General features: G+C 45.5%; 1 protein-coding gene across 2 annotated transcripts in view; it reads right to left on the reverse strand.

Annotated features, from left to right (window-relative positions):
- Positions 1-6,395, reverse strand: part of robo2 (roundabout, axon guidance receptor, homolog 2 (Drosophila)) — a 181,200-nt gene extending 174,805 nt beyond the window's left edge. For both annotated transcript variants that reach the window (XM_029843266.1, XM_029843264.1), the window contains exon 1: positions 5,960-6,395. In XM_029843266.1, coding sequence (XP_029699126.1) covers positions 5,960-6,083 — 124 coding nt within the window. In that variant the 5' untranslated portion in view covers positions 6,084-6,395. The remainder of the gene's footprint in view (positions 1-5,959) is intronic.
- Positions 6,396-22,986: the final 16,591 nt, after the last annotated feature.

Here is a 22,986-nt window from a genome sequence, read left to right on the forward strand (position 1 = left end):
GGGCGGGAAGGGCCGATCACTGCCGCCATTACCGATGACATCATCTCACCTCACATTCGATGGCGTGCCCGATAAAACTGTGTGATGGATTTTTTTTCTCCCCCATAATCACGGTGGGATAATAGTTCCAAACTTGTTTTACTCGTGTATGATAAAAGAGGAGCAGCACAAATAAGGTGCAATAACCTGTACGCGTGTGCTAAACTGTTATCCTGCAAACCCGTGTCAGCTAAGAGCAAGACAGACACATTAGGTTGATAAATGGCGAGCATTTGTTGTTAATAAGAGACACCGATGTCTTCAAACAGAGCAGAATCAGAGTCTGATAAATTTACCCTTCTGTCGCTCTGAGTAATGCGAACAGGGACACCGCTGAAAGCAAATAACAATAGGAAAACAACTTCCTGCGTGCAGCTATCTCCAAATGGAGACAAGCCTTAATGGAAATGGAGTAAATGGTCCCCGGCCTTCTACCTGTGGCCCCTTTGCTGTGAGCTCGGCCTCACATGCTGCGATGTTCTCGGCGGTCCATAACATTGGTTGGTTGAGAGCTTTGGTTCAAAGAAAACAGACTTTACAGTTTCAGCTTGTTTAAACTTTGTGTAAAGTCAATTTTACAAAGTTCCAAAGTTGGTTTTAGGCCACACAGAGATGCTCTCTTGCACCACCCTCACATTCCCCCTTCGGGCAACGTCGGTAATAAAAGAACTCCAAGCCTCTGTCAGCACCAAATGGTTCCTTTATAGCGTAGGGTTTTACTGTATCTTTCCCTTCTTTTTCCTTTTTTTTTTACATTGTTTCAGTGACCAAACTCATATGATGAAACCCCGCCGTCACGAGTTTTGCTCTGTAATTCCCAGTCTTGTTTGCCTTCCAGTCTGCAGTGAGGTAACTCCTCCTCATATTTCTGCTCCTTCAGCAGGAACACTGGAGGAAGCCGAACGCCGATGCTGCTGTATTTAACTGCTGCCGGTAACTCAATAACGGCTGATAATGCGTCCATATTTAAACGTGACCGATAACGGCGGCGATTTTAATCAATCAATCTCGGTAATGAGAGCAAGAAGTTAATCCATTGTTATGCATTATTCGTCAGTAAATTAAGGTCTTCGGGGTTAATTAAGAAGCGGTCTAAGGACAGTGTTAATAATGCAGCACTAATATAGGGCAGGTAATAACACACTTGGGAATATCATTCTCAACTCCAGCTTTTACTTCACTGTATTATCACACTTTGGACTGTCTGCGATGTCCTGCAAAGTCGTCCTATTAAAGACAACTCTGTCCCAAACTAAGAGAGATTAAGCGTTTACAACCCAGTGACAGTGAATAAATGAGTCAACCCTCCTTTTGATGAGTTGGAAAACATTATTTAAAAAAAGAAAAAGATATGCACCTCCAGCCCCGGCAGCCTGCAGCCTCGCACTGGCGGAGGAGCCGGCTGTTGCCCGAGACACAATATTAGACAAGACAGTAACATGGAGCATTTAGACGAGGATGGAGAGGGTACCGTCGCGGCAGACCTGCCAGCTGTGATAATGATGTATAATTTAATTGAAGGTTATGCTTCTATCCTCTGCAGAACTCAAACCGCTCCTCTCTTGTCAATGCATTATTCAGGCTAATGGTGACCCTGAAATAGAAAAAAGCTTCTTATCTCTTTAAAGTTTCATTGGCGGGAGCAGAGGGAGGTAAGGAGGTATGCAGAAAGAAGAGCGAGTTAGAGTGAGAAAGAGATGGAGTTGCAGAAAAGCTTGAGAATAAAGAAACCTTAGTTATAGTTCTACTTCGATTCGAGTGGATTTCTCTCTCTGAATGTATCACTGTCCTCTTTCTGCCCACGTCAGGATGGATTCTGATATCACTCAAACCCTAACGTCAAATAACCCAATAACATCGATGGATATACATAGATATTGCTTCAAACTTTCCCAGGCGCCGCTGCACACGACCTCCGTCACATTCTATTTCTTCAAATAAGGAAATGAAACTTTTTTTTAATATGAACGGCATTGTTTTTTTGTTGGCTTTTGAGAATTCATCACGAGCAGCTGCCGTTGTTCTGGAAATCCGGAGCGAGGCAAACTACGGGGCGCCGTGAGGCACCCGTGCAGTCACTATTACACGCGCCACCTTTCCGTGCAAGCTGCAACCTGAGCCAAGTCAAGGAATGACAGGGCAAAAGGGTCATGTGACTTGTTGGTTTCAGGAAGTCGGTGTAGATATCACGTCTTTACCCTCAACTTTCCAGAAAGTTGTTGCATCATCACAAATGTATTCACCCGACTAATCCAGATTAGCCAAATTAGCATCATACACACACTTTCCTGTCCGAGGACATGCCGTCTGCTTCTAACGGGGCATTCTCTGACAACAAACAAAAAAATCAATTAAATCGGAGAAACCGATTTTTCTCAACTTGTAGCGGCGCGGTAATCTAATTGGGCTGGATGAGGAGCAGCCCCGAGATGATAAAATAATTATAGGGAAGCAAAGTCAGCTCAATTATAAATGTATTTGCCGCCTTGTAAACATTTTGTCTCGTGGAGAATTTGGCAGAATCGACAATCGGGGCCCCTCGATTCACGTCTGTAGAAGTTAACTAGCGCCACGCCACTGATCTGAGTCACTGTACATCAGTGAAAGGTTACAGGAACAGACAGAGACTGATCCCCCCAACCACCCACCCTGCCCCAGCTTGTTTATGACAGCCGCCCCTGTGTTTCCTGCCTGGAGATACAAGTCATAACATATTAACTGGAAGTAATGACAGTGATTTAATTTTCCATTCAGGCTGTTCCTAATTAGGCTCCCATTATTTTGTGTAATCTCTCTGTCCCTACAGCTACATCTGCCTTTCTGGAAGAGCCGGGCGTCGGGTGGGGGTGGGGGGGGGGACAAAAACTGACTGCTCCAGGAACTATAGTGTGAATGGAATATAAATATATAAGTCAAATAATTTAAAATGGTTTGACACGCAGAAGTCATACCAATTCGACAATGCCAACAAATGAAAGGATTAGCCCGCGTCCGCTAGACAACGAGCGCAGCATTAAATTGCACTTTCGATGTAAACAAAGAAGACGGTAAACATGCAAAATTCAATACAGTTCAACCTATCTCAATAAATGTGATGAAGTTAAGGGTGTTAGAGAACATTTTAAGTGCTGTGTAAATGGTTGGCTCATTGTACTTTCTGGTCCGAGGAGCCTGGAATAGCACTTACTAATTGCAAAGTAATGGAGTATGTGCCGACGCAGTGATGAAGTAAGCAATTTGTACTGTTGCTCTGTAGTGGGCAACACAATCACCGCATGAAGAGGGAGTGGGGATATTAATTTTATCCCTCCTCTCCTCTGACTATAAATGTAATTCACGCTCACTTTCTTCTCAAAGGGTCTGATGCGAAGGAGTTTGCTCGCTGTTCCTGTTCCAGTATTTCTCATTCGAGGGCCTGGTGGCTGTTGCAGCTGTCATGCTACCATGCTACTGTCATGTTGGAATTCCTGGGCTTCAGGACACACTGGCCATGAATTATAAATACACAGGGAACATATCTGTAGAATTGCAAAGAAGATTCTGGAAGATTGTGGATTCTGGATTCCAGAGCGCTTGCCTAGCGTGCTAGTCTCTAAATCTGGATGATCATATGTAATATCCTAAATGAGTGTGTCACACATCACCGTGGCGACCAATATTTACTTTTCAGCAGAACTTTAGTCAGGAGTTATTTTTTAGGAGATACTATAGCTGCCTACTTTTGGTGTACTCATCACTCGTGTACCCATGCTGGCATGTAGCACATGCATGTGTGCTGAACTATTTTGAACAAATTATGTTTCAATTTACTTAATAAACAAACCCAATTTTATTACTCCTTAGTTTATTAATTACTTTATAGCTAAACATGTTTTTTTCCTGGAGCTATCAGGTTCCCTTTGGTCTTTCCTCGTGAATAATGAAACCAGATTCCTCTTCTGTGCTCTGCCTGATAAACTATGGCCCCTGTTACCAGTTTATTGCTGTGGAGGGACAACTTTAGTACAGCTACCAGCCCACATCTGTTCATGGGTGCAACACTAGCTAGCTTAGCCGTTAAGAGTTCATACTGTGAACACAATATCATTCCCCTGAAAATGATACATTTTACAGTCCATCCAAATATTATTTAATCTAAGAATATGGTGCCTCATTTAATAACTGAGCCCACCAGAGAATGAGACTTTTATAACACAAAGAAACATCTGTTACCTTCCAGCCTTTGCCAGTGGAAACAGAACAATTGATTAAGCCTATCAACTCGCATGGCTCCACAGTTTTATAATCAGTCTCAGTGGTGAGTTTTTCGTGCTGCCTCACTGGTTGCACAAATACACATTTCAGAAAAGACTAATTCGATTGGAAAATTAACCATTGTGCTGGAGTAGACTAGCTATGGGCTACAGGCAAGGCAGGAACTGGAAGCATGTACTGTATAGGAGGGGAAAAGAGGAGATCCTATCTTCTTGTCATTCATCTTCCAGCACCTTATCTTTGCTTTTACCTCAGGATGTGGCTGTTGTCATGCTCACGTCCATCGGGCGGAGAGATATTTTAGACGGTCTACCAGTAAAAAAGGGACTTGCAATGAAACTTTAATTCTGTTTTTGAAGTTAAATTGCGCTAAAGTCTGGGCCTTTTAGAAAAAGACCCTGGCCCCTCAAGGTCATTGTTGGGGTCAAGTGACCAGCTTCTCGCCACTGCAAACACAGAAAAACCTGCTCTGATAAATTCAGTCACATTGCTGGCACTGGATCTGAATTAGCCAAATTCCTGTTTGCACTGAACACACCAAATGAAAATCTTGAACACATTTTATCTGCCACTTCAAGCGATATAATTTGAGCCATCTCTGGAAGCCCTGGTAGAATTAAACTTTCATATCTTTATTTTTATGAGGATCCGCCGTTCCGTCATGTTTTGTCATCACACCAACAGCAAAAAGTGGAAATTCAAAGGATGTGAATGTGCAAGGGACTGCAGTTGTGCGCAACTGGACTGATTAATGCAAGATGAGATACACACATCAAAGAAAAAAAATGTTCATGATGCGGCAAAATGAAAGTGAGCTTCTTGTTACATTTGAACTTCTATTCAGTAAAGTAAGTGGAAATGTTCGGACTCCATTGAATGTGGGTGTGAAGGAGAGATGTGCCAGCATCTAAGACGGGGGTAAAAGAGCATAAGAGCAAAAAAAAATGAAAAGGAGAAAATCAAAGTGGCAAGGAATCATTAAATGGATCACACTGGTGACAGTGCTTCTTTGAAGAGGCACGTCCCGCTATGCATGAGCCTCCAGTGCTAAACAATGCCGACACCCTGCGAAGAGCATCTCTCAACCTTCTCACTGAACACCAGCACCAAGATTAGAGGTTCCTTTAATCCGACAAAGGGGATTAAATGTTACAAGAGAGGCGAGAAGTCCGCTCCCACGGAGGGGCTAAGATGAATTATTAACACCTCTCCTCAAGTCTGGTGATCTAAGTCTTTAAAGCGTATATGGGCTATGAGACACTGGTGGCACGCACTCACAACCAAACATACCAGTGTGCAAAAATAATTGTGATTGCACACACACACACACAGAAATGTTGGTTCTGTACTACAGTTAAGTGGCAAAATGGTGAAATGATGATGAAAATCTCGAGAACTACCATCTGTCTGGTGCATTTCATGGGAAATCCAAGAGTAAAGGTGAAAAGTTAGGACGGCTTATTTTGTGCACCCCCAGTAGTGACAGTTATCATAGTAGAGGCTGAACATCATGTAGCTGAGACTCCCAAATCTGGAAGTGAAAAATGAGGATTTGTCAGACGATCACCTGAAAAGATCAATTTTTCGAAAGCACACAGAATATCCGGCATGACCTCCCAAAATTAAAAATGACAGCCATTAGTCATGGCTGCCCATCATCACTTACCCCCCTTGTTCCATCTGCCTTTACTCCTCGCCTGACTGGTGAGCGTGGGACAACCCGACAGCACAGAGAGAAATAAAACTAGTTCAAACACAGAAAGGTATCCAGACTGTGCCCTGGAAAACATGTCCAAGAGTTGCTGGCGGCCAAGTCGATTTCACATGACCGTGTTCCCGGTGAGAGCGTCGCGGCTGCAGCGCACGGTAACCCACACGTGGGCTGTCATTATCAGTCACGCTGCTGTCAGCCGTGGGGTCTCTAGTCCCACCATGCCGCTGTGCGAAAGCCCCGGCTGGGTACTACTTGGATTCACTGCCGCAGAATCTCCGGGTGAAGCCACATCTCTTCCCCCCCCCTCCACCACCTCTGGAAGCTCTGCCTCACCGGAGCGCGCGGGAACCAAGCGGCAGCGCACAAGCTTGCCACGCGACGGCACGGCTCAGCGACGCTCAGCACAGTGCATAGGAACTCACTCTCTCTCTCTCACTCACACACACACACACACACACACACACAGAAAACTCTCCTCCTCTCTCGTCTCTCCCTCTGTCCCTCTCACGCTCGCTGCTGCCACCGCTGTTGATGCTGATGCTGCTGTGGAGCTGCTCCTGAATTATTTCCTCCCTCACTCCAGGTTTCAAAGGGAATTCATTCCCTCACACTCCGGCTCCGGCTCAAGGAGCTCCATATTGCAAAGGAGACGAGAGGTGTTACAGTCCGGCTCCTTAAAAAAAATTCCAGGGCTGATGTCGGATGGAGGGTATCTGATATCAAGGAAGGATGATGGATTGTGGGTAGGAGTAAAGGCTGTGGACAAAGGCAAGGTCATATTTGTTCGAACGCTCCACATCAGCTCTTTATGGTGTGTTTTACCGTGGTGATGCGCCGAGATGACAATGCTTTTGTGAGAGCAAGTTGCTACGTTCAGTTAATATTGAAGCAGAGAGAGAGAAGAACACACGGGTGGGGGAGTTGGAGGTGAATCAACAGGCTGTAAGACTGAAACATATGCAGCTTTCTGGACAATTCACTGGCTTGTCGACTCATCAATCCTGTATGTATTGGACCAAAAATAAAGATATCCAGTCAGGGTTGCCAAAGATTTAGCCCCTGACAGGATGTTAGTGGCGTATTGTCTACAGTAAATCTAGTTAAGCTTCCCTGTAGTTCCATTATTGCTATATTTGTTTCCCAAGAGTGACAAATGTCAGATTTCATGAAAGGGTGAGGATTTCAAATGTGGAATCCAAAATCCAGATTAAAGTAATTGCTCAATACCTATATTATCGGATTTAATGTCTTGTAATTAAAAACTATAGATAGCTGCCATGATGATATAATCTTCCTTACAGTGGTAGATTATGAAACATTTGTATGTATGGAAACAACCACGACTGTCAAATAATAATATTATTATCATTTCACGCACGGCTCTGAAGTCTTTCTGCCTCCAGGATTATAAAATAGCTGCTTCACCAGCTGGGAGAATGAAAAGATATTTCTGGGCAACATTATTTTTACATCCCAATTACAGCTTTCAAAGAAACCCTTGACCAAGCTCGCATTTTTATAGAAGAGTGCAATTCCACATAATCACTCCTTTCCCACCTGCCTCGCCCAGCACTGTTCTCGCATTTCCTCAAGCTATCTCACGTTTCCTGATGACGACCAGCAATGTCACCGAGAATCTTAATCGAGCTTCTCGTTTCTCGGAAACATCTGTTGGCGACGCTACGTTTTGATGGCTGTGGTGTTTACTTCTCTCCAGGCTATAACGCTGACTAAAGTGCACAGAGCTGAGGCCCAACAGTCCCTTTTTCGTGTGATTTATAAAACTACACACCAAATGCACAAGATGAAACGGCTAATACAGCAGTGTCATGTCACTCCGCAAGCATCCACCATTTTCCATCAGGAGCCTGGAGCTCAACAGTAACACTACGCATTATTCATTCCCCGCATAAAGAGATTCTCGTTACCCCGTCCGCGACGTCGAAACCACACCAACAAGTATGGGTGACGAACGGCGCGGACACATGCGGCAAGAGAACAACAAGTACACAATCCACAGTGCATCTGTCGGGAAGAGTTTCATACCTACCGAATGAATGGAGGACAGGAAACCTTGAAAATAACATTTGCTGCCATAATTACTGTTGCAGTAGTGTGCCGCCTCCGCCTACCATACACACTGAGAGGTGAAATTCAGACTCCCACAGCGAGCAATACAATCAAAGAACTTAGACTGTTTTATGTTTGCTAAGCGAGGCCGATCTAAAATAGGATTTCTGTATTACGCTGCCAATTAATAACATGTTAACAAGATGTCCCAAAAAGACACACTTTGATCATTTGCTAACTTTGGTGTAAAACTAGTTCACGCAAATCATTTAAAAAACACTTTCCAACCCCAAAACATTGTGGGGAGTGTGTGTCAAGGGGTGTGTGTTATCAAGTCAAGAGGATTTGCAGTCAAACGTCTGCCTAAGTGTTGTCCCCAAAACAGGCGTTGCTATTGTGCAAAGAGGAAAGTCAAGAGCAGTGGAGGGAAGTGGAGGGGATGTGGGAACCCTGCATCCGTACGGGCAAGTCTGACGGCTTATCACCCCCAGACAACAGCCCCTCGGATAAATGTGGTCAAGCAGCAGAGGAGCCAGCTTCAGCAGTGATGGGGTGCAGGACGGCGATAAGAACGAAGCTCGCCTGGGCGAAATGGGGGAGCGAGGCAGCGGGGCCCCAGGCTGAGAAGCTCCGCCAACAGCGACGCTCTTTCCAGCTCTTACTGGCTAAACCTCTTAAAAAATTTACACGTAGGCATTCACCACACTCAGCAAATATAGGTTACAGCGCGTGTATATTTGTATGTCTTAACAGCCGCCGTGCACATGTGAGTGGCACGTCCATCTGTGGCGTGCAAACAGTTCTGCAGATGACAAAAAAAGGAAGTACAGAGAGAGAGACAGAGAGAGAAAATCTCCTCTTGATGTCTCTGCGAGGCTGGCCTCTTGAAAACATACCATGAAATTTGCTTTTTCACAGAAAGTGACGGCGCGAGCACCATGAATTGATCCCCTGATGGAGATCTGGCTCTTTGTGTAGTCGTTTTCTCCTCCGCGCATCTGCCTGCCCAGATACTGGATAATCTACACGCTCCCAGCATTCCTAATCCGTCCATCCATCCCCATTCACTCCACCCAGAAGTGTCCCCGCGCAGAACTGGGCTGCACTTTGGAAGTCTATAATGGAATAGATTCGGTTGTTTGTGTCTCTGGAAATGAGCGCTGTGTGCCCGTCAAATGATTATGTCTCCAGCTATGCTAATTTCTGGGTAATGATTAACATTCGAGCAATAATTTACCAGAATCAGAGGAATGAGAACAGCGGTCGAATGTTGCCTTCATTAGCAATGCGATGCAGCATTCGGCAACAGCAGTCTTGTTACGTTTAAAATATAGAAACCGCGTTGCACACGTGTAAGAAAACTATATAGGAATTTATGACATCCAGTCCTATCATACGCCGCAGGTATGTTATGGCCTTCCTGTCGGTTGAGCAAGATTTTGTGACCAAGATTTTGTCACAGCTTGTGTGATTGGCCAGAAATTTGTAGTGGGTTTGGGAAAAGATGGTAGAGCATTGGGTAGTGATACGACCCTTCCGCCTTACAGTCTACGGAGCTCACAAAAGGGAGTAACATGAAATGGGCAATGAAGTAGACAACACAGCTTGAAAAGTGATTTTTCCTCATAGATTAATAGTCACCAGTTATCAGTCATAACAAAAGAATAAAGAACTAAATGTGTGGCTTCCGGGGCGAGGTATGTTCCTGTTTAGGAACACCAAGGAGTTGTGGTCTGTGTAGACCACCACAGGTGCTGCTCTTCACCCTACATAAACGTCAAAATGCTGCAAGGTTTCCTTCTTTATTGTGGAATAGTCGAGTCGGTGGCACTTGAACTTGACTGAGGCGTAGGAGGCGGGGCGGCCGATGCCATCCTGAAGAAGCACAGCTCCAGCCCCTGTAGCACTTGCGTCCGCCTCGATCTTAAAAGGCCCAGTGAAGTCAGGGCCACGACAGAGGAGGGCTGTTGCAGAGTCAAAGTCATGCTGACAGTCATTGGTCGATACGAAGGGTTCGTTTGGGCTGCACCACTGAGGCAGAGGAGCAACCGCGACACAGAAGTTTCTACCAAAACATCTGTACTACCCATCCAACCCGAGAAATTGACAAGCTCACGTCTGGTAGGGGGGTCAGGGTAGTCGAGAATTGCTTCTACCTTTGCAGTCAATGGGCGCACTTGTCCACAGCCAATCTGATTGCTAGAGTATGTCACTCTCAAATTCACACTTGCCGGTTGCAGACAATAGTTTAGTTTTAAGGCGCTCCGACCAACAGGAGGAGAAAAGAACCACATTGTCCAGATAATCATGACAGTTTGGGATGTCAGCTAACACAAAGTGCACCTATAGGGGGCTGATGCCATGACCACATACTGGAGGAGGTGATCTGGGGTTACGGAGCTTGAGATGGCAATTTCAGGGTTTGGCTAGCCTCGCAATCCATCGTGGCAGACATATATTCAGACACACACACACACACAAACACACACATGCTTGAGTGGGAGCCCAAAAGGACAAATTTGCAAAGGTGTACAGATGAAGCTGTCTCACTTTTTGTAAAACACTTGTTTAATTAAACTTCACCCATGTGTATTCTTGGGTAACCCTTGAGACGACACCACCGGAACAAATAGCGTTAAAAAGCAGCCGAGAGCGCCCAAACACGTGCACGCATCAACACAGAATGTGCACAGACCAGAGAGGTGATAGGAGTCCCAATGAGTTAGTGATGGCTGTTATAAAATACAGCAGGAGCTTCTATTTACAACCTGTAATAAACCTGCCTGTGCCAGGATTTATGGAGACGCTCACCCCACACAGTTAAACCCCTTCTTTTTTTCTTTTTTATCCCCACCAAGGGCATGTTAATAACCTCCATAGCGCGATCTGAATATATTGGCAGATGGGCATTTTGTCTAATAGAGCATTACAAACAGGAAATCAGTGTCATGCTTTTGTGATGTTTCTGTGGCTCCAGCCTGCAGCTTCTATCCGTCTCCCAGTCACACCCAACCATATGTTGAGCTTTTAATGTTTTAACACCGAAGAACTAAGAAGCCCTCCTCCATTTTTCAGACGCGCTCCTCTTCTTCGTTATTATTCTTTAGAATCGTGCGTAAAACGGGAAAAACCTCATCATGATAATACGTGACGCACGTATCGGTTGTTTTCATAAACAAGCGCGATGTTCCCAATCTCGTCACATCAACACGGTTGCCTGCGACGTGTTTGAGTCATTTCCAGGAAGGCTCCACCGCCGCGGAATAATTGCGACTAAATTTAAACCGCCGCGTCCACAGCGTCCAGGTTCGGTTTGTGCCCACAGGACGGCCACAAATTACCGTCAACACGTTACATGGGCGATGAAAGGCGCGCTTATGTGTTGAGAGAGACTCTTAAAACAATTATCTCATTAGAGCTTCAGCCCTGTTTCACTACAATTCAACCAAACTGGTGGTTAGCTTAGCGTTTAGCATTGGCTTAGCTTCCTAGATGGATGCTCAACCAACGGTCCGTCCAAGGGGACATAAATGTGCAGGATAAGAGATATTCTTTGGATGCACATGAAGTTGCCGAGAGTCTGCTTGTGGAAAATGTGACGGTTAAATAAAACACAACTGCAAAACTTCAAAATCTCTGATTTCCCTGCAAGTGAAGCCGCACCTCTGCTGTGATATTGTATAAATGTAAATAAATGAAGCTGCATTATCAGTTTATCATAATAAACCCCCTTAAATGAAGGCTATCACTGTATCTACTGCACTTTTTCTTTCTCCAAGCTTGGTGTCATGACAACGGCAGAGCAATCTAATCAATGACCTTGGAAACTGCGTTGACTCAAACCGGCTTGAATGTGTTTTTAATCAGCAAATTAAAATGTTTGCGCTCAAATGTTAAAAATCTGGTTGGAAATCAGCAGATTTCAGACTGGGAACATCCGAGACCTAAAGAGGCTTTTCGAAAAATGAGATCTCAGGCCGCCGCGTGGAGGAGAGTGCCGGTAGGTTGAAAGCTATACACATCCATTATCTCGCATCATCGGCAACAATCACATCATCCTCCAGACATTTCCAGGTAGTCTTGAGCCCAGCCAGGCTTTTACGGAGCTGCCAGCCCGGTCGGAGACGGCCAGCCGAGCTTTTCATTTCTGTCACGCCGTCGACGGCTGCAGAGTCCGAGCATCAAATCTGCCCCCTGCACGCGGTTCAGGGCAGCTGAACAACATCACCAATGTGCTTCTCTCTCCCTCTCTCTCTCTGTAATGATCTTGAGCACAATTTGCTGCCATCCAGGAAATAGAACTGGGGAGCAAATGGAGCCGTTTGCTCTTCATTATTCACACATGCGGGGGGTAAATTTAAAACGCGAGGAAATCTCCGTCTGATAAACACGGACCTGCTATCGATCCTGCATCTCACGAGTGTAAATTAGTAGAAGATGAAAGCTTTTGGGTAATTCCGTTTTGTTTAGAAGGCAACGTTTAAACTTTACGTCTCGGGTGCTACGTGACACGCTGTGCCGAGGAGATTTAGTCCCCACTGACCTCTGACCTTTCAGGATCTTCCTGTATAATGTTTTGTTGGTTCACAGCTCACACTTAAAAATGGAGATCTGACTCCAGATCTGCTAAAAAGGTGTGAATTTCTTTCATTTACAAATTCCAGAAGCCTTTAGGAGAGACCAGAGGGGTCAAACTGGTGACCTATGGGAGGTCTGAGGGGCACGATCATGGCCCACATCACAGAAATGTGAAGTGGACTAACTGCTCCAAGGGGTTGGACAGTAAATCTGCTTGACTATGAGAAAGTGTGACAAGCACTCAGCCAGGCTACCTCAGGACTCATTCCAAGTGTTGCCTTGATGCCACCAGTCAGACTGTCAGTTTTTATGAGGTCAGCCTCAAGGTCGTCAGAAGTTGAAACTCATCTCCAATCTGACCTCCACCGAGCTGAACCCGAGTATATAAATCAATGTACGTTGATATCAGGGCGGCTTTTAGCTGTTTTCATTATGGCGACAATTCCAAAAAGTGCCAATCTGACCCGTTCATTGTTAGAAAGGAAGGATAAACGACAAAAGGCAGGATAAATATTTAGAAATAAACTACCATAGTGGCCAATTCTTGCATAGCCTTCGCTCGCTGATGGGGACAAACCAGAGTTCTAGGAGGAGGAAACTGGAGTCCCTGGACAAAGTCCAGCCTTCAACAATCTTCACATGGAACATGTAACCAGAATATTCACGCTATGAGGCACCTGTGCTGACTATCACTTTGACAGCCTGCGAGCGCCAAAATGGCAGCAAAGCTCAAATGCATTGATTAATTAGCTAATCTGTAAACCCCAAAAAGCAGAGACGAGGTGGATAGGAAGGTTTGCCAGCTGAAGGAACTTTCCCTGAAGGTTAGCCAAATTATTAATGGAAATATACTGGCACATCGATGGACAGAAGCATAACTTTGAACAATAGTACTTCCTTTGATTAACAAGGCAACCAGATGTGATTAAGACACTTTGATTGTGCTGTCAGTCTTCTAAATGGACAGGCCCTCAGTGCTCCCCTCTCCCACACTGCGGTCCAAATGGGTGGGCGTGGAGACACGTCTCCCCTTTCCCAGCACTCAATCATTTAAAAGACCGCTTCACTTATCACTAAATCTCCCTCGTCCCGTCTCCAGACAGGGTTTTATACGGGACAGAAGTCCACTTGGGCTAGCCATCACCTTTACAGCCTCTGCGGATACGCCGCGCCATTAGCATTAACAACTACAAGCTCCAGGATCGAAGATGAGCCGACAATTCCAGATACAGCAGATATGGAAGAGGGAGGCGGGGCGCTTTACTTGGCAAGCACGCCGTATTTTTAGGAAGTTCCCGTTGTGCCGTTCATTTCAGATTTTTTTATTTTTTTCCCCATTTCAGTTTTCCAGTTGGAAATCTGATCCGCGCTGTCGAATTCAGCACAGCTGCCGACTGGACCGAGATCAAATCTGGCCATCTTTTGCGCTTGAGAGGATATTTGAAGAAGATAAAGATGGCGGATTTGTTAATCGGCGCTTGTTTGTCCTCTGGGCAGATGTGTGGCGAGAGCAAACAGAGGCGGATCAATGTCGCCTCACACTTCAAAGCTGCTGCTTCAGATTTATAAGAAAGTGTGTGTTTGCTAAGACGGTAATCTTTTTATTACCAGATGTGGTTTTATTTTACGTCCCACCTTGACTTATAGGCAGGTGAATGTGATATGGCCTGTTTTTAGAGGAGATTACAAAGCTGTAGTGAACAATTAAGGCGTGCTACTGCTAACAGCCCAGTGAAACCAACATATTGTCCAGTTATATACTTGACCCTGTGAAATATTTGCACTTTTCCACTAAAACCCGATCCCGGAATCTCAGAGAAAAGAAATTTGATGATTATGGATGCTACATGCATTAACGGAAACTCCCACAGCAGGCTAGCCCGGCTGTGTGATTGACATATTAGCACCGCGGCGGCTGACTGCGGCTGGTGACGGAGGCCTATAAGTAATCGAGAAGGGAAAAGTCGAAAGAGTGACAGCGGCGGAGCGAGGAGCGGGACAGAGGAAGTGTCAGCACAGCTTTGGAAGGCGAACAGAAAGCAGGGCTGACAGGTGAACCCGTGAGGATTGACCGGCCTACATCCAGCTGTCAGCGAGAACTCATCTGGCACCAGCAGAGCTTATATGTCAAACAGGGGAAAGGACAAGAGGATCCCCGCGTACAGTCGCAGGCGTGCAGCTGCATCCACGCCGTCCACGCCGGGCGGCTCTAATGAGCAACGCGCGACAACAACCGAGGACGCAGAGGTGATTATCGGCTCTGGTTCGCTAATGTTCGCGAGGCGGTTACGAGGCCACGGTGAATCATTTTTGACAATGAGGTCCGCTTCAAACCGGCGTGCAATTCCAATTAACTGAGCTGCAGATTTAAAGGGCTGTTTGACATTTGGAGGGTTGATTATTAAAATACACTGGAATTAAATTTTAAATGCTCCATTTAGGAGCCATTCGGATTTGATGGTGTTATGCACGTGAGACGCGGCGAATCAGAACTTTACTCCTCACACGTGTGAAGGTCTGCGTCCCACCCAGGTTCTCAGCCAGTGTTAATCGAACTCTCGAGGTGCAACGCTGCAGAGGCGGAATCGTAATCAACCGTTTCCTGTTTAGCTTCCTCTCTGACGCCAACAGAGGTGAAAGGACCACTGTCATCCGTTGGAGACGGACGGTTGGAAGAGCTTCATGCCACCATCAGACCTAAAGACTGTGGTGTTTAGAGTCGTCTTCACAGTGGTGACGCTCCATTTGACAACGCACGGAAGCTAATCGGTTAGCCTGTTGTTCTGCTACCAGAGTGTCCAGCAGCCACCATCTCCGCTGCTCTTCCAGAGGCCGCGGTTGTGTTGCAGGATCAGCAACGCTACGCTAAACTAAGCACAGCTCAGGGACCAGTGAGGGGGAGGAGGAGGTCCAGCACCACTCCACTCCCTCCTAATGGGGAGAGTCCAGTTGTTCTCATAAGAATAACACAATTTACATCCCTGGAAAACCAATTTAAAAGCAAAACTGTATGGAGAGCTAACATTAGCTCCTGTGTGATAAAGATGGATGGGCTGTTTTCAGAGAGCAGGTGGAGATCTGCCCTGTTGGTCAGTCTGCCATCATCAGAAACACAGACAGCCGGGAAGTAATTAGGCGACTAATGAGCAATGAAAATGGGCGATTCTCTGAGTATTTAGGCCGCGGTAGGATTCCCTGAGTGAATGCTATAGGACAGTATTTACAGTAAACACAGCAGCAGCGGGGAGGTGAAGCAGCTCCTGACTTCTGGGCTGATGTCATGCATGTCGGGAAGATTTAAATAATTAAGTTTCACAAGTGAACGAGCAGGTGCTGCGGGTCTGACCGGGAATACGCAGACGGAGAGGAAAACACACCTCTTCATCCCGTCGTCCCTTCATCTGTCGTCTCTGCACATCCAGTCTCAAATAACCGCTTTTTCTATTTCCTGCCACTCTCAGCAAATCTGTTTACTTTGCTAAATTCGCCATCTGGCATTTAGTTTTAGATGCAGCAGGAGATGCTAGCGTGCTCATTTTAGGATAATCCATCAGTCAGTTGTGGTAAATGTGGTTTTACTGTAAACAAACCAACGCCAAAGGCAGAAATTCTGAGTTTGACAGTGGCACCGTGTTGGTCCTTGACCCTGTGGTCTGACTGTCGTCCTCCCCTTCGGGCAAAAAGTCCAGAATATCCAAAATCCCATTCAGCTGAATGAATCTGCTGCACGTTTCAGATTTGGAGGAGCGTTTTGGCTGCTGGAGCTGAAGGGGAGCAGCAGGAGTGAGCTGGAACACATCAAAGTGGGTTTGTGATGCAAATCAGGCTTCTTTTTGTTTTGCTTTCGCAGGTTTTAATATGACATTCTCCCTACAGAACGGCAAGAACTGTAAAAATATCTCCACTGATCTTTTAATAGCCGCATCCATGATGTACCTGATGTGTCCCTGTTATCTGCAGCGCCAAAAATCCTGCCTGTCATGCTACATTTGGACCCGTCATGTGAAGTTGGGCGCAGACATTTTCAAGGTTCGGCTAAAATGCACGAAGGCTCAAACTCTTCAGTGCATCCTGGACTTTTAACAGGGGATTTAACCGCCAGAATTAATAAATATAACAAGAAAATTGGATTGCGTGAATTCTGCTGGAGTATGATTTCAGTCCAAATGAAAAAAGAATATGGTTTCATGGTAGCCGGCGTGCACATTAGACACAATTACATTTTATTCCTCGCCTCGCTTCAGATTTCCCTTTGCGAATGACAGCGTATGCAAATGATGTAGAAGGGGGGATGAGTGACCATAACTGTCAGACTGTCAAGAGAATAATGCCGTTTGGGTCGCAGCCCGACCGGCCTCTGTGGCGGCGGGGGAGGAGGTCGCTAATTACAACACGGCCCTCAGACAAACGCATAAACCTGTGACACTGGGTTCTTATTGGGGGCACAAGTTATGACTTCTATAGGAAAACATGACACCGTTCATCACCGTTTTTCCTCATATTGAAATTTCAATAAGGCTGCGCCGACGCTCTCACGCCGTCACACTTCAAATGGCCGTTATCAGCTTAGCCGCAGGCTAGTCGGGCGATGGAAATGGCGGTGATATTGCGCATACCGGCCGCCTTATCGGGCCTCAAAAGCACTTACATGAGGAAATAATGCATTGAGTTTAGGACAAAAAAAACAAAACAAGAAGTAATATCTTCTGTTTGTTTCCAAGCAGAATCCATATGAAAAATGTAATATTCTGGATGCCATGAGGGTAAAAATAGCATGTACAAAAGCCCAAATTAATTCAAAAGGAAGCAGACGACAACATTTCCCAGCACTATTTTCACTTTCCTTATGTTTCAGAACGGAAGCTCTTTCCACTGCTGGTTGTGTAAAACGGTGAAAAGAGGCCATAAATGACACAACCTGGTAAAAGGAAGGTTACAAGAAGGACTTTTGGAGTGTTTAATCCTCTTTTAACCTGATGTGAAGGCTGGCTGCCACTGTGAGGCGAGTGTGTGTGGGTGGAGGCGCAGCTCCGACAACAGCCAGGTGTATCAGCTGCAGCTACAGTCATAATCCCTCTCACACTGCTGGGAGCCACTGCAGTTGTCAGAATACTGCTCCGCGTGCACTGGATTACTCGAGTGTACCCGGCAACAGCAAACAGATGTCACAGAACGCTGCACCGACTATTTTTGAAATGTGTGGAGACAAGGCTGGGGAGCGCCTTCTGCGGGATCCTCGGCTGAGCTGGACACATACGAGTCACGCTGGTACAAGATGTGACTCGTGAAATGTGAAATATAGCCTGGACCCCCATTTCTGCACATTAGGAACTCTAAAGTGTGACATGATTGGTGCAGCTCTGCACCGTCGCAACGAGACAGGAGAGAAAACGGGGTTTGTTTCGGCTTGGAGAGCGAGCAAAAACATGGCCTGTCAGGCAGCTGATGCTAGCTGGAGCTAGCCTACGTTATACATTTAGAGAATCAATGCTATTGACAAAAGTGAAGTGACTCAATACTGGACAACTCTGGACATTGATGGTGAAGAGACTGTAGATAAAGTGAATGGGTTTTTTTGTTGTCAGTTTTTTTACATTAAATGGTGAATATTGGAATTCTACACATGGAAAATCTTCCAAACCAAATATCCACGTATCCTTAGTTGCATAAGAGCGTCAACTGCAGGACGCAGTGTGACGCAGAAAGCAATGATTCTTCATTCTAGTAATAACAACAAACCAGCACTGCAGTCAACCTTCTGCAAACTTGATCACAGATATTCATATATAATTTAAAAACATGTGTAAAATGATGTATTTTGGTCCAACCTTCAGCTAATTAATCTCTTTCTCATTATAGATCCAAATAAATAAAGTAGACTAAATAAATGTAAAAGTGGGACAAACTATTTAATGGCACGTGTGTTGTTTTGTGTGTGTATATGTGTGTAGCAATGGTTTTGGAACAGAAGTACACACTCCTCAAACACATCACTATCAGCAACTACACAGAATCGCACGAGCCAATCAGAATCTGTGACAATGAGTTCTTGGCAAAAAATGTCGAGCTATTTTCCTTTCAATCCCCTTCTCTACCCCCCTTTTTATTTGGCTTGGCAGAGCATGAAATAAAGTCTAATTAAACAATCAAACTAAAGCAGCCCCCCAACCCCACCCCCACCCCCACCCCACCGTGGTCACGGCACTCATCCTCTCCCCACTATCAACTCCCGTGTCTGAAGGCAGCCTGGGAGAAGGGGAACCGCCGTCACAGGCCGTTTGTTCCTCATCTCTCCCTTCATTTCTCCGAGCACACAAGTCGGCATCAAAGCAGCCGGCCTGCTGAGTTCTGAGAGAGACAAAAGCAAAGCTCTCAGAGTTTAGTCGGAGCTAAACTGCTGAGCACAAACACGAGTGAAGCCGGACTGGAGACGGCCTCTCACAAAGGTTTCGCAGAGGACTTTTGCTTGCGGTAAAAGTCACAAACGAACCATTCCAAGGATGCTCTTGAAGGCGTCAGGCTGGATGCTCAACCCTCCGTGAAGCATTCCAAGACACAGAAAGTCGAACCTCAAACACACTTTCGTAAAGCTTTTCACTGCTTCCTATTGTTTGTGCCTTTCTGTGAACAAGTGTCAATTTTTTTTTCTTTATGCTTTAGTAGCATTAGCATGGTCAAGCCTTTGCTTTTGTTTATTCCTGAGAAAAATATCACTATAAATATAGATGCAGGTGCCCGTTCATGGGCACTGGAATGCACCATTTTACTGTAGCCTGCATGAACTTGAATATGAACTCTAGTGTTTATCAATATTGCCTTTCAGCTATAGCCAATCACGTATTAGACCAAAGTTAAATTCCAGCTATAACTCCAGCAAACGTTTGTGAAGTCAATACAAGATTAATTTATTTATTATGGAAGGGGTGACGACAGGTGCAATTCGCAATGTCACCACGAGAGGCCGCCACATCGCACCAACGAATACAATTGTCAGTGGGTGACTTTTAAAGAAAATTAATTGATTTAGGAATTAATATTTACTTCCAACCCCATGATAGTTATACCTAGATAATTAGTAAATTAATGAAGTCTAGTGCACAGCTTGTGCTAGCTAGTTTTTCCTTGAATGATTGACGCTTGTGTGAAACACAGGTTGCATCTCATCAGGCAACGTTGCATCATCAGGTTTCCCAGTTCCAGCACATTTCTGCACTGGTGTTCTGTGATGAACACATAGCTCTGTCACACGGCGTCTGCCTCAGCACACACAGGACCACACCCTCCCTTCCTCAGCTTGTGCGTGCCAGCCCCGGGCATCGGCAGAGAGACGATAGAGAAGCCTGAGCACAAAGTCATACCACTCAGGATGGATGTTTCCCATCAAGCAGCTCAATCAGCCACCCAGTGATTCATTTCACAGACACTTGGGTAATTATAGGAGTCTGCTCTTCACCTCTGGGGACCGAAACGCAGGGTGGGGAGGGGGAGCTGGGGGCTTTTTGGCTGGGAACAGGAAGTGAGGGAATGCAAAACAAAGCGACAGGAGTGACGAGAGTGAAGATGAAGGAGGGGATGTAATGAACTTAATTTAACTGCTGTCAGTGGTCTTGTTCAGGAGAGGCTACACTTTCATTGAGCCTATAAATCATCGGCGAGCGTGCGGCGTAAACAGTGGCGGATAATGTGGGAAAACAAACGGAGCCGGTGAAAATGCACGGGCACGCGACCTTTCAAGGAGTGGAGTAAAAGGAAATGTATCAAAAGCAGGATGCAGATGCATGATGGAGGGCTGAAGGGAGATGGCGTGCGTGCAGGCGCCCCCTAGCGGTGAACTAGAAACGGCGTTTCACACATATTCCAGAAATGATGGACTTGCAGCAAATGTTGGATCTATTTATCATCGATTAAACAAAAGTGCAGCATTTCTGGGAGTCAAAAAAGCTGCACACTCAATAGTTTTAGCTCCTTCAATTGAATGAATGTTCTCTGATATTTATTGCGACAAGAAAAATCACGCACAAGAGGTGGAAAACTGATTACGGTAACAGAGCAAAGCAACGACGGGCTTTTCACTGCTGTAGGATAATCAGATCTTTGAATCCACAACTATTATGTTTATTTACCGTGTTTTCACATGTGTTCTCCAATGTAAAGTGACACGTTCAGTAACGTGCTGGGGAGATGAATCCATTCCCCACGCGTAGGTTGGGTATTCCAACACAGTAAAATGCCTCTGTGGTAGCAGTTCCAATCAAATGACTTGCACTTTGAGTTGTAATTTGTGAAAATAGAGCTATAATTTGAACGTGTAGCGTCTGCCAACCGCTGTCACTGTACTCTCATCTGCTGTAATCATTGACTACAGCAGGATGGGCTAATAATGTTGTTAGCGGCGAGGCTGCTGGGCTCGCTGCCTGGATCATTGGAGCAGGCAGGGGAGCCCGCGCACTGCTGGAAACCAAGTTGGCTGCAGACGTGCCCCCCCAGGGACCACTGCAGGCCACTTCCACATCAGAGGATGCAAGACAGAGGTGATTCACAGCAGCGGAGTGGACGAGGAGACAGAAAGACAAGAGAAGAGGGGCGAAAATCAGACCTGGAATTGAATTGAAAGGAACCTTGAATTTATAGGGCACATTTGGGATGGAGGCAGGTGAAGCACATTGACTAAAGGAGGTTGTAAAACCTCAAATTTTCTTGTTTATCCCCAAGATCGATGGCGTGTCATCGCTGTTATGAGCGACAAAGCTGAAATTGCAGAGTGAGCTGCGAAATCAGACGATGTCGCTCACTTCCAACCCTTCCTGCTGCAGAGAGACAGTTCAAATCTTAGTTTTCCTTGCTGGTATATAGGAGGAAGGCTCATTGGCAGGCAGGGAGAGCAGCAGGCAGTTAGACATGATGTACAGCCCTGCATAATGAGCTATCTGCCCCATTAATCTGGGCAGACTACAACACTTGATCAGACTGCCACACATTCGGCGGAAGGCCCCTCCCTCAGATGTCACTTTGAAGAAGAGTGTCAAAGCTGCGGCCAGAGCGCGAGCCCGGCGACTCGGCCACGCCCCCTCCAGCACAACAGCATCACGCTCAGAGGACAAACACTCCAAGGACACTCTCCCCACTCCATCAGCACAGCTGCATCTATAATCACAGCGCTGAGCAACGAGGGGGGGGGAAAAACACTCCCCTGCACAGTCAGCATCGCCTGGCGGAAGCACGGGCGCTCATTACAAAAATGGAAAAATGAGAAAAAAAAGAGTCTTTAATGATGGTGAGGCGCCTGCATCCAATCATGAAAGGACGGGGTGAGTGTGGAGGGTGATGGACGCGTCCCCCTCCTCAGGGCAGGTCACCTCACACGAGCACGCACCATTATAGTGACTTCTGTTAATCTCTCAAGCTTCAAATTAAACACGTGCTGCATTGCATTATGGGTATGCAGGATCCTTTGTTGTCAGTGAGTCTGCAGCTACAATTCATATTCTGATCTCTTTACACTAATTTCTCCCACCTTGAAGGTAGAATTGTAGGCCATGGAGTGTCAGCTAATGATGCTAACGGAAATTTTAGCTCTGAATCTGTTGGTTTTTCTTTGTGAAAGGAAATATATTAGTGTGGAGAAAGAGGGAAAATGCATTTCTCACCACTGTGGTGAACCCCCCAATGATGACAATCGAGACGATGCTCCTTGTTATATGAAGAGTTGTAAATGTGACAGATTAGCCGTTTTGTCCTGGGTGACAAATGTGCTGGAGTGTGTAATTGCTTTTATGGTCCTATAACATTTAATGACATGCATTGCTTACTGTATATCGGCCATTCCAAGGGAATTTTCTGAAAGCCGTGTAACGTGTAAAGTCTTTGCTTGTCTTAAGTCTGTTTAAATGCGAAGGGGCGAGAAAACAGTTTCAAGGATGATGAAAGTTGATCCAGAAAGTTGATCAAAGCAATGCAAACATTATAGATTATCTTGCTGGGCTTGTAATGAGAATATATCCTGCTGGTTTTTTTGTTTTGTTTTTTTTAAAAGCCGACTGCAACAACAGGTTTAAGCTAATGAACCCTAAATGAGTTTTTCTCCCAACCTCCATTAGAAATGGAGCCAGAGAAGCCTCTGTGGAGGACATAAAAACACCCTCCTCCAAACAAGAATGTCTTGGAAATATTTTGTTGCAGAGTTAAATCAACATAATTTCACTGAAATTAATTATTATTTAGAAATGGAAAAAAGCCAAAGCTCACATGTGTCCCAGATTTATATACAAGCAAAACTGATTAGATCACATATCAATTAAATCCTTCTCTAAACCATGTGTTATGTTATTTAA

This window comes from Takifugu rubripes, chromosome 11 (genome assembly GCF_901000725.2).
Source record: "Takifugu rubripes chromosome 11, fTakRub1.2, whole genome shotgun sequence".
In the NCBI taxonomy this organism is placed as follows: Eukaryota; Metazoa; Chordata; class Actinopteri; order Tetraodontiformes; family Tetraodontidae; genus Takifugu; species Takifugu rubripes.